The following is a 12,629-nucleotide window of genomic DNA, read 5'->3' as shown; positions in this document are numbered from 1 at the left end:
ATTCAATAAACAGGTGCATTTTGTACCTCTGGCAGGATTGCCTAATGCTGAAACACTATCTAAGCTGTTTGTTGAGCATTTTGTACGGCTGCATGGCATGCCTTTGAATGTGGTTTCTGATAGAGGGGTACAATTTGTGTCCAAATTTTGGAGGGCATTTTGTAAAAGATTGGGGTTTGCTTGACCTTCTCCTCTGCTTACCATCCTGAGACCAATGGTCAGAGGGAGAGTCACTTGAACAGATTTTGAGGTGTCTTGCTACGTCTCAGTAGGATGATTGGTGTTCTTTGTTGCCCGTGGCTGAGTTTGCATTTAACAATCGGATTAACCAGTCCACAGGTACATCTCCATTCTTCTGTAACTATGGTTTTCACCCCCATTTTGGTGAATTTTCTAGGCTGGATTCAGGATGTCCAGGGGCTGATACAGCAGTGCAACGATTGGGGGAGGTGTGGAGGGACATCCAGAAGAACATTGGGGAGGCTCAGGGCAAACATAAATTTTTTGCAGATTAGCGACGGTCTGTAGGACCTATATTCCTGGTAGGAGATAAAGTGTGGTTGTCTACCAGGAACATTCGTCTTAAGGTTCCTTCTGCTAATCTAGGTCCCAGGTTTATTGGTCCCTCAAGATAAAGTGTGGTTGTCTACCAGGAACATTCGGCTTAAGGTTCCTTCTGCTAATCTAGGTCCCAGGTTTATTGGTCCTTACAAGATCATTGAGGTGGTCAATCCAGTTGCCTTTCGCTTACGGCTTCCTCCATCACTTCGGATCCCCAATGTGTTCTATAAGTCCCTTCTTAAGTCATTTGTACCATCCTCTGCTGGGCCTCCATCCCCTCCGCCTCCTGTTTCTGTGGATGGTCAGACCAAGTTTGAAGTGGAACAGATTGTGGATTCTAGCATGGTCCGTAGTTCACTTCAGTATTTGGTCCATTGGAGGGGTTACGGTCCTGAGGATCGATCTTGGGTCCTGGCGTGATCTGTCCATGCTGATCGATTGGTCTGGGCATTTCACGCACATTATCCTAGTACACCTGGGGGTCCGGTGGCCCCCCTTGAGAGGAGGGCACTGTCATGATGCGTTCCAGGGTTTAGTCCCATCTGCTCTTTTTCCGGGCGGATCAAGTCAAGGGTTACCTTTGCTCTGCCTCACTCTGGGTTCAGGTTTGCTATTTAGCTCCCAGGCATCCTGCTGGTGGTGTCAGCTATAGTTCTGCCTTCGCCGTGTGAACCTGACTCTGGTAGCCTTTGATTTGTCCTGCTGTGATCCCTGATCTCCGTGTCTGCTGTCTTCTTCTGTCAGCCCTTTTCCCAGCATTTTCTCTGTTTCTCGGTTTGATTATCTGGTTTCTGACTCTGTCTGTATTTGGACTCGCTTCTGCTTTCTGTCTTTGTCTTATCCGCTTCTGACCATTGCTGACCCTCTTTGACCACGTATATTGCTTACTCCTTTTTGTACTTTGCCTCTGAACGTTTTTTGACTTGGATTGTCTGACCATTCTCTCGCCACTTGGTTGCATGCAGTCTCACTTTCCTCTCAAGCTCCCTCTGGTGGAGGTTGCATTACACTGCACTGCAGCAGCTTGACAATAGGTACATAAAACATTACAGGTAGACTACCCGGGTACCACACAAGGCAAAGGAGAGATGGGAGGCAAATACGGGTCCCCACCACCTCCTTACATCCCAGCGTGAGGATGTACTTTGTAGGTGGAGTTAGTGTGCAATGTGTTCCTGTCCCACATATGAAGAGAGCAGTGGCAGGCCCACTGTCCTCAGTGATGTCAATGTCCCCAACCTCCCCAGTGATGTTTATGCCCCAGCCTCCTCAGTGATATCTATGACCCTAGCCCTCCCCAGTGTTGTACATGCCCCTCAGCCCTGCTCAGTGATGTATGTGCACCCCAGCCATCTTCAGTGATATCTATTCCCCCAGCACTCCCCAGTGATGTATGTGACTCTCAGCCCTCCCCAGTGATGTCTATGTCTCAGCCCTCCCCAGTGATTTATATGCCCCGCAGCCCTACACAGTGATGTATATGACCCCCCAGCCCTCTCCAGTGATGTATATGCCCCTCAGCCTTCCTGAGTGATATCTATGCTCCCCAGACCTCCCCAGTGATATGTATGCCCCCAGCCCTTTCCAGTGATGTCTATGCCTGGCAGCCCTCCCAGGATTGTCTATGCCCCCAGCCCTCCCAGGTGATGTCTATGCCCCCAGTCTGCCTCAGTGATGTACATGACCCCCAGTGTCTCCTGTGATGTATACGATTTACAAAACGTATTATCACAAAGAGTTGACTGTGCTCCAGACCGACGCAAACCTAAAAGCAAAGCTAAAAACAACTTCTTTCCATTTATATGGACTATTATCAGCAGCAGCTTCCATCTCCTATTTCAGTAATAAGAAAATCTGTCTTCACTGAATACAGATTTTTTCCTCAGAATTGAAAATTTTGAGACTGAATAACCAGGCCTGGTGAAGAAAGAAGCAGATTCCTCTGATAAGATATAATACAAAGTTTCTCAGTTTCATGTATATTGATTTATGCAATGAAAGTTAAAACAACGGTTTCTCTTTAACTGTATAGAAAAAAGAGGTTGGCGACCCTGATTATAAACTGTCTAATTACAATGCATGATGCAATTAGCAAAATTGGGATTTGTATAATAGCAAACAAGCTTTTCCCACAAGTTTGACAATACATGTAATTATTTCTCTCAAATTAATTTTGATTTCGAAAATCAGATATTCTTGTACTTGAGAATGGTCACCAGATATCATTGTGCAAATATGTTGCTCCAGCTGACCTATTGCAGTGCTTTACAGCTATAGCATGCATGGTGGTTCAGTGGTTAGCACTGTAGCCTTGCAGATCTGGGGTCCTTGGTTTAAATCCCACCAAAGACAAATTAGCCAAATTCACATCACATGTTCTCGTTTTTACTCCAACGCTCTAAAAACACATTGAGGGGGAATTTTGATTGTGAATTCCAATGGGGGCAGTGAAGATGTCTCTAAAGTGCTGTGGAATTAATGGTGCTATACAAGCGAATAAAGTAAATATATAGGCTTTGTCTGTATGTCATACAGGAAGCCCGCCAATCATTTATTGAGACTATCCACTGGACTCCCAGATGGAAAATACTAGTTCTGCTGAATCTTTTTCCTCAAATGTGTATTTTTAATTGTTCAGTTCCTCCTGCTTGGTACCATGCATCCTGAGATTGGACTGCATTGCTCAATGTGGAGGCATCTACCTAGATTTACCGTATATGGTTATTGGAATTGAAAAACATATCTATATATTCCATACTTTTTATAGAAGACAAATATTAGAGTCCACAACTCAAAAAATATTCAGTAATGTTTGGGACAGGTTTATTGAAGATTTATAATATATGCAGAGCTTTGATGACTAGACCATTTTATCATCAAATACATTGTATCTGATTTTCATAAATCCACCAGCAATAAACCTGAGTTTAAAACTAGACAGTTGTGTTTGGACTGCACTATATTTGGTTTGTGCACCTGCACATTAATAGTTTGTAGTAACATTGCACTGCACGGTTACACCTGACGAGTAGTCAACTTGAAACATTGACATGTTGTCCTATTGCTGGTGCTTTGGTATCACTGCACTGTCACTGGTGCAATACTACAACTATAATTTGCATTGGCCAATAAAGAAAAGAAACAGAGTAACCCAAACAGTCATAATAATGGCTCCCTAACCGAAAAACGTTTATTTTTGTAATGAATAATGATCAATTTTGACTTACCGACAAATTGCTGGCTATCTAAAAGTGAAATTCCTGTTTCCACTGAATGATGACAGTACCCCGAAATATCAATTTCAGATTCCATCCAGAATTACTTAGATGTTTCTGTTTCTTTTTTTCTTCAGAAAGACTTTGGTCACCTAGAGTTGAAGATAAAAGGATACAAAAATATAATGTCTGAAGAAATGTAATCACATACCGCCTTTGAACCGACATTAATGGTGTTCTTGAAGTAAAATTTAATATATTATCAGGCCTTTGCACCTTTGATTTTGAGGATATTTTGCTACAGAATGCCACATCTAAAACTGACCGAGATTGGCCAGAAGATCACTACACATAGAAGTTCTTTTGTGGGTTAATGGAGTTAATCTGTTTAATCTGTGGCTTTTTACATCAAAACCATGTTGATTAAGAACATTTTGTGGATTTGGAAATTTGTTCATAATGTCACAAGTATTTTCTGAGGCAGATTCTCTCAGGTTTTAGCTACCAGAACCATGGCCTTACACCCAATTGTCATTTTTCTAGTGCTAATAAAGACAAAAAAGCAATAACTGCATAATAAACTTCCATTAAGATTTACATTTTTCAAATTTTTGAATGCTTTAAATACAGGCTGTGCGCAGGCGAACGCTGCCTGGTGTTAGCTGATTCTGACAGCTGACACCCGAAACTTAGTACCAGGAGCGGTGATGCAGCGCTCCTGGCACTTTAACCCCCAAGATGCTGCGATTGATCAAGACTGCAGCATTCTGGGAGGCGGCAGAGGGCTGATAGCCGCTCTGCCTTTGGATCGGAGACCTCGCGGCGTAACAAGGGGTTCTCATTGCCATTGTGAACGGATGTCATCATGACGACATCCGGGTCACCAGAGCTAGGAAAGTTTCTGATTATGCGCAATGCATGATCATCAACTTTCTCTGTCAGTCCAGAGCTTACAGTTTACACTGTGTTCCAAATTATTATGCAAATAATATTTCCTCATATTTTCTCTAAATTACCTATCTGAATTGCAGTCATTGTTATTTTTCAGTCATCTACTATTCTAGTATAATTGCAATGTTTTGGAACAAACTGCCTATGAAAACAGTATATTTTAAAAAAAAATAAACACTCAAAATGCATGTTCCAAATTATTATGCACAGCAGAGTTTTCAACCTTTTTTTTTTATTTTGAACAAAAAAATGGTCAATTGTGAAGTTATAAGCATTATCAGCTTATTACAAAATGAAATCAAACAGTTTTCAAGTAAAAACTTTATTCTAGGTGATGTTACATTTGCACATAGGACCCCTTGTTCGAAAGAAGCTTCTGAACTCTCTCGTCCATTGAATTTGTCAGTTTTTGGATGGTTTCTGCTTCATTTGTTTTGCATGTGGACAGAATACCCTCCCAGAGCTGTTGCTTAGATGTGAACTGCCTCCCGCCATCATAGACACTCCTTTTGATGATGCTCCAGATGTTCTCAATGGGGTTGAGGTCAGGGGAAGATGGTGGCCACACCATAAGTTTGTCCTCTTTTATGCCCATAGCAGCCAGAGATGCAGATGTGTTTTTTGCAGCATGAGACGGTGCATTATCATGCATGAAAATGATCTTGCTGCAGAAAGCACGGTTCTTCCTCTTGAACCATGGCAGGAAGTGTTGTTTTAGAAACTCCACATAGATTATGGAGTTCATCTTTACCCCTTCAGGGATCATAAAGGGGCCGACAATCTCTCTCCCCATGATTCCAGCCCAAAACATTACTTCACCTCCTCCTTGTTGGCGCCTTAGCCGTGTTTTCATGGGGTGTCCATCCTCCACTCCATCTATCTGGACCATCGAGCGTTGCACGGCACTCATCGGTGAACAAAACAGTTTGGAAGTCAGTCTTCATGTATTGTTTGGCCCACTGGAGCCGTTTCTGCTTGTTGCAGTGGATAGAGGTGGTCGACAGGATGGCTTACGCACAGCTGCAAACCTCTGAAGGACCCTGCATCTTGTTGTTCTGGGGACGTTGGAGGCACCAGCAGCTTCAAAAACTTGTCTGCTGCTATGACAAGGCATTTTTGCAGCTGCTCTTTTAACCTTACGCAATTGCCTGTTGAAAAGAGTCCTCAATGTTTCCTTATCAGCACGCACATGTGTGTGCTGGTAATCAGCTACATACGTCTTGATTGTGCGATGATCACAATGAAGAGTCTTGGCAATGTTGATTGTAGTCATGCCTTGACCTAAATACCCCACAATTTGTTGCTTCTCAGCAGCCGACACATCCTTTTTCTTTCCCATTTTGGCAAAAAATGTAGGCTGCTTAATAATGTGGAACAGCCTTCTTAAGTAGTCTTGCCTTTATTTGGAGACACCTGCCAAACTAATTTGCACAGGTATCTGCAATTGCTTTCAGTGATATAAAGAGCCCTGACACACATCATCATCAACAATGAGTTTAAATGACAAACAAAAAAATTCTAACCTTATCACTCCTAAACTCTATGTGCATAATAATTTGGAACACAGTGTATACAGAATGGTGATGCTGCTGCATCCCCATACTATACAAGCGATCAACCTGCAAAAAGTGATAGTCCCATAGTGGGACAAAGTAAAAAAGATTAAAAATAATGTAAAAACTTATTTTTAAATAATTGTAAAAATATTTTTTTTATAAAAGATAATAATATTTGTATGAAAAAAATAGTACACATACTTGGTGTCGCCATGTCTGCAACGACCCGACCTATAAAACTGTCTCACTAGTTAACCCCGTTAGTGAACACAAAAAAAAAAAACAAGGCAAAAAACAATGCCCTATCATCATAACCCAGAACAAAAAGTGGAATAAAGCTAGATCAAAAAGAGAGCTATAAATAAGCATGGTACCCATGAAAATCTCATCTTATCCTTCAAAAAACAAGCTGCCATACAGCTCCATCGGCGAAAAAATTAAAAAGTTATAGCTTTCAGAATAAAGTGATGCAAAAATAATTATTTTTTTCTATAAAATAGTTTTTATTGTGTTAAAGCGCCAAAACATAAAAAAGGATATAAATGAGGTATTGCTGTAATCGTACTGACCCGAATAATAAAACTGCCTTATCAATTTTACCACAGTCGGAATGGCATAAACCCTCCCCCCCCAAAAAAAAAAAACCCTGAATTGCTGGTTTTGTTCATTCTGCCTCCCAAAAATCAGAATAGAAAGTGATCAAAAAATATCATGTGACCGAAATGGTACCAATAAAAACAAACTCATCCCGCAAAAAGCAAGCCCTCACATGACTCTATGGGCCAAAATATGGAAAAATTATAGCTCTCAAAATATGGTGATATAAAACATATTTCTTGCAATAAAAAGCGTCTTTTAGTGTGTGACAGCAGCCAAACATAAAAACCAGATATAAAATCTGGTAATGCTGTAATCGCACCGAAAGAATAAAGTCGTCTAATCACTTATACCGCACGAGGAACGTCGTAAAAAATAAATAAAACCAATTCTTCACCTAATGCTCATTTTTTCATTCTGCCTTCCAAAGTTCACAGTAAGGCTCGACACACATTTATCCTGCACTCTGCGCCGAGCGCTTGCACCAGGCGCTCTGTGTAAATCTCTGAAATACGTGATTCAGACGGAACCTCTGGTGGTAGATTCCCTATAATGAGGCAGATGGAGGCACTGTGGACGCTGTCTGACCTGTGATCTGGCGGTGTCCGTCTTTTTTAGGATTGCATAAAAGTGCTGTTGGCGAAAGTTTTGTCCACTTCTGAAAAGAAGGACTCAGCTGAACAGAGGCCAGACAGAGTCCAGAGTAACACTGCTGCCTCATTATAGTGAATGGATCCCTCGGCGGTTCATTTAAATTACGTCACTCAGAGATTTAGATGGAAACCCCAAAGTAAGTGGTCAGCGTAGAACGTTATGTAAAATGATCCCAATAAAAGCTTCAATTCAATCAAGAAAAAAAGCAAGTCTTCACTCAGGTCTGTCATCATTTAATGGAAATATAGGGGGTTCCATTTTACTGGTAGTACAAAGGCTCAGGAAAAGCGAAATGGCTCTATAACCCTCCAAAAGACATTCAGCAAATACTGCACTCCCAAATCCAAATGCGCCCTTCCTTCTGAGCCCCGCAGTGTACCTAAACCACATTTAGCGTCCACATGTTTGGCAATTCTGAAGTGATGAGAGCACACCTAACTTATGGATGCATGTCTCCAGAAGCACAGGCTGGGCATAATGTACTGGTGACTGCAACGTACTGGTCACTACAGCGTACTGGTCACTACAAAAACAGTTTGCAATTTTCACTCAGCAACATTCATTGCTGCTTGTTTCTGGAAAATACCCATGGAGTCAAAATTGGTACTACACCTGTAGATAGCTTCCCAAAGAGGTATAATTTCCAAAATGGGGTCACTTGAGAGGGGATTCTACTCTTCTAGTAATTAGGAGCTCTGTATATGGAGTCCGCAAACTCTTCCAGGAAAATTTGCGCTCCAGGAGCCAAATGGCAATCCGTTCCTCCAGAGTCCCTCCATATGGCTAAGTAGTACTGTACATCCACACACGGGGTATTGTCATGTTCATTAGAAATTGTGGGACAAATTATGGTTCCATTTTTACCCACTTCTTGTGTGAAAATGTAAAATCTGGGGCTAAAACAAAATTTTGATGGTAAAAATGTCATTATTTTTTCTCCACTGCTTAATGGTATAAAAATCTGTGACTGTGTCAGTACTATCACTGCACCCCTAGATGAATTCATTGAGAGGTGTAGTTTGTAAAATGGGGTTACTTATGGGGAGGTTCTGCTGTTCTGGCACCTCATGGGCTCTCTCAGTGGGTCATGGCACCTGCAAACCATAATAGTAAAATCTGGCGCTCCTTGCCTTCTGAGCTTTGCACTGTGCCTGAAAAATATTAACCGATAACATGTAGGGTATCGATGCACTCAGGAAAAAATGGACCTCACGTTGTTGTAAACATTTCCTATTAGCCCTTAGAAAATTAAAAACTTGGGGCTAAAACAACATTTTTGTGAGGAAAATGTGATTTTATTATTTCATGGCTCAACATTATAAACTTCTGTGAAGCACCTGTGGATTCAGGGTGCTCACCATGCATCTAAATAAATTCCTTGAGGAGTCAGTTTCCACTGTTTAGGCACATCAGGGGCTCTCCAAATGGGACATGACATCCGCTAATGATTACAAGAAATTTTACATTTAAAAAGTCAGATGATGCTCCTTCCCTTAAGAACCCTGCCATACACCCAAACAGTAGTATTCTCCCTTATATGGGGTATTGGTGTACTCAGGAGAAATTGCACAACAAACTGTAGGGTGCAGTTTCTCATGTTATCCTTCTGAAAATGCAATATTTAGAGCTAAAAGCATATTTGTGGGGAAAATTGTATTTTTTTTTTTTTACGGCTCAATATTATAAACTTCTGTGAAGCACCTGGGGGTTCAATTTGTACACCACACATCTTAATTCAGTCACCAGAGAAGTCTAGTTTCCAAAATGGTGTCACTTGTAGGGGATTTTCACTGTTTAGGCACATCAGAGGCTCTCCAAACGCGACATGACATCTGCCAATTGTTCCAGCAAATTTTGCTCATATGGGGTATCGGCATGCTTAGGAGAAATTACACAACAAATTTTGGAGTCCATTTTTTCTGATACCCTTGTGAAAATAAAAAAATTGGATCTGAAATAATTTTTTTTTCTGAAGAAAAGTTACATGTTCATCTTTTTTCCACAATCCAAAATTTCCTGTGAAGCACCTGAAGGGTTCATAAATTTCTTGAATGTGGTTTTGAGCACCTTGAGGAGTGCAGTTTTTAGAATTGTGCCACTTTCGGGTATCTTCTATCATATAGACCCCTCAAAGTGTCTTCAAATGTGATGTTCTTCCTAAAAAAAAATGGTTTTGTAAAGTTTGAAAAATGAGAAATCACTGGTCAACTTTATACCCTTATAACTTCCTAACAAAAAAAATTGGTTCCAAAATTGTGCTGAAGTAAAGTAGACATGTGGGAAATTTTATTTATTAACTATTTTGTGTGACGTATCTCTGTAATTTAAGGGCATGAAAATTCAAAGTTGGAGAATTGCTAAATTTTCACCAAATTTCCATTTTTTTTTTCACAAATAAACACAAGTCATACCAAAGAAATTTTAGCACTATCATTAAGTACAATATGTCATGAAAAAACAATCTCAGAATCACAGGGATACGTTGAAGCGTTCCAGAGTTACTACCTCATAATGTGACAGTGGTCAGAATTAAAAAAATTGACCTGGTCATTAACGTGCAAACCACCTTCGGGGGTAAAGGGGTTAATGCTGAGCTGCTGTCAATCAGTGTTGGGTGTGTGGTTACAGCTACCACTCTATATGCACTGGGAAATCATGCACAGCTTAGCACAGCTGAGATAGCACATCTGCTCTACTATGTACAAAAGTCCAGCTTATGATACTGAATAAGACAAAAACTTCCTGCCCAGTTAATTGATATGTTTTCTTCAATTTAGGAAAAAAACAGCATCAGTGCTCTAAAGTTACTATTGTGTGTACAGAGTATTGCCTAAACTATGCATGTCACTATATCTTCTCAAATACATTCATGGCCGAAAATGTTGGCATCCTTGAATTTGTTCCAAAAATGAAGTATTTATCCCAGAAAATTATTGCAATTACACATATTTTGTTATACACATGTTTATCCCCTCTGTGTGTATTTGGACAACACAACTTACCGTATTTTTCGGACTATAAGACGCACCAGACCATAAGATGCACCCCAAATTTTCTAAAGGAAAATAGGGAAAAAAAATAATTTGTCAAATGGGGGTCCATCTCACAGTCCGAATTCAGCTTACCGGAGAAGGGATCGGCACAGGTTGTCATTTGGTGGTCCAGGCTGGTGCAGTGGCCTCTGGGAAATCCCATCCCAGGCTGGTGCGGTGGCGGTGCTGTGTTGCAGTGGTGCTTTGTACAGTGGCGATGCTCTGAGGGGTGGCGCTCTGTGGGGTGGCTGGGCTCTGTGGGGTGACTGGGCTCTGTGGTGTGCCTGGGCACTGTGGGGTGCCTGGTCTCTGTAGGGTGGCTGGGCTCTGTGGGGCGGCAGCACTCTGTGGTGTGGTGGTGGTGGCGGGGCTCTGTGGTGGTCCCGGGTCTCAGCCGGCATTTCATCAAAGCCCGGAAGCCCCCGCAGCTCCGTTGCTGTGATGTGGTGGCTCCTGGAAAATGCCCACCAGGGGGGAGGCGCATGCTCAGATTCAGATTTCGGCAACGAGATCTCGATGGCCCCCAGTTCCCATTTTGCCGGAGGCCACCGCACCGCAGAAACGGATGTGTGGGGGCCTCTGGGCTTTGATGAAATGCCGGCGGAGCCCCACCACCGCCACAGAGCCCCGCCACCGCCGCACCACAGCCACACCAGCCTGGGAAGGGAGGCTGCATCGGGACCACCGCCACGGGACCTCCGCACAGGATTTGTAAGTATATTCCTACCATTATACACACCCCCATTTTCCCCAAAACAATTTGGGGAAAAAAGTGCGTCTTGTGGTCCGGAAAATACAGTAATATTTGGTTCCTCGCCCTTTGGAATAAATAACTGCAATCAATTGCTTCCGATAACCATCAACAAGCTTCTTCCACCTCTCAACTGGAATTTTGGACCTCTCTTCTTTTGTAAACTGCTCCAGATATCTCATATTTGGAGAGTGCCTTCTCCCAACAGCAATTTTAAGATCTCTCCACATGTGTTCTATGGGTTTAGATTCGGACTCATTTCTGGTCATTTCAGAACTCTCTAGTGCTTTGCTTCTATCCATTTCTGGGTGCTAACTGAAGTATGTTTGGGGTCATTGTCCTGCTAGAAGACTCAATTTTTTGGTAATCTTCAGATTTCATGATGCCTGGCACACAGTCAGGCCATCCAGTGCCATTGGCAGCAAAACAACCCCAAAACATCTTTGAACCGCCACCATATTTGACTGTAGTTACTGTGTTCTTTTCTTTGTAGGTTTCATTTTCGTAAACAGTAGAATGAATTGCTGGTCTCATCTATCAAAACAAAAACTCTTTCCCAGAGGGATTTTGGCTTACTCACGTACATTTTAGCATACTGCAGTCTAGCTTTTTTATTTCTTTGAGTCAGCAGTGGGGTTCTCCCAGGTCTCCTGCCATAGCGTTTCATTTCATTCAAATGTCGACGGATAGTTTGTGTTGATACTGATGTACCCTGGGCCTGCAGGACAGCTGAACTTCTTTGGAACTTGATTGGGGCTGCATATCCACAATCCAGACTATCCTGCGTTGCATCCTTTCATCATTTTTTTCTGTCATCCACGTCCAGGGAGATTAGCTACAGTGCCATGGGTTGTAAACTTCTTGAACGTATTGTGCACCATGGTCAAAAGAACATCAAGATTTCTGGACATGGACCTGTAAACTTAAGATTGTTTATATTTTTCAATATTTTTCATTCTCAAGTCTTCAGACAATTCTCTTTTCCTCTTTCTTTCCTCTATGCTTAGATTGAATCAACTCCTCTTTTTTTCTGGTTTCAGGTGTGATTTTCATAGGGCCCACACCTGTTACTTGCCACAGATGAGTTTCAACAAGCATTACCTGCTTGAATCAAAGTTGTTTACCTGCAATTTTGGAAAGATGACAACAATTTTGTCCAGCCCTTTTTGTTATGTTCCAATACACACAAATGAAATAAATATGTGTATAGCAAAATACTTCATTATCTGGATCAATTTCCAGGGTGCCAATGCTTTCGTTCATGACTGCATATGAGTTAGATATCCTAGTCTATGTATGAATTTGGGCCCTT

At 41.7% G+C, this 12,629-nt stretch overlaps 1 protein-coding gene across 1 annotated transcript in view; it reads right to left on the bottom strand.

Moving 5' to 3' along the window:
• Window positions 1–12,629, bottom strand: part of NR1H4 (nuclear receptor subfamily 1 group H member 4) — a 329,336-nt gene that overhangs the window by 298,925 nt on the left and 17,782 nt on the right. Inside the window, exon 2 of the mRNA XM_077265582.1 lies at window positions 3,789–3,928. Coding sequence (XP_077121697.1) covers window positions 3,789–3,873 — 85 coding nt within the window. The 5' untranslated portion in view covers window positions 3,874–3,928. The remainder of the gene's footprint in view (window positions 1–3,788; window positions 3,929–12,629) is intronic.

This window comes from Ranitomeya variabilis, chromosome 5, assembly GCF_051348905.1.
Source record: "Ranitomeya variabilis isolate aRanVar5 chromosome 5, aRanVar5.hap1, whole genome shotgun sequence".
NCBI lineage: Eukaryota > Metazoa > Chordata > Amphibia > Anura > Dendrobatidae > Ranitomeya > Ranitomeya variabilis.
This window is presented reverse-complemented; position numbering and strand designations above follow the sequence as displayed.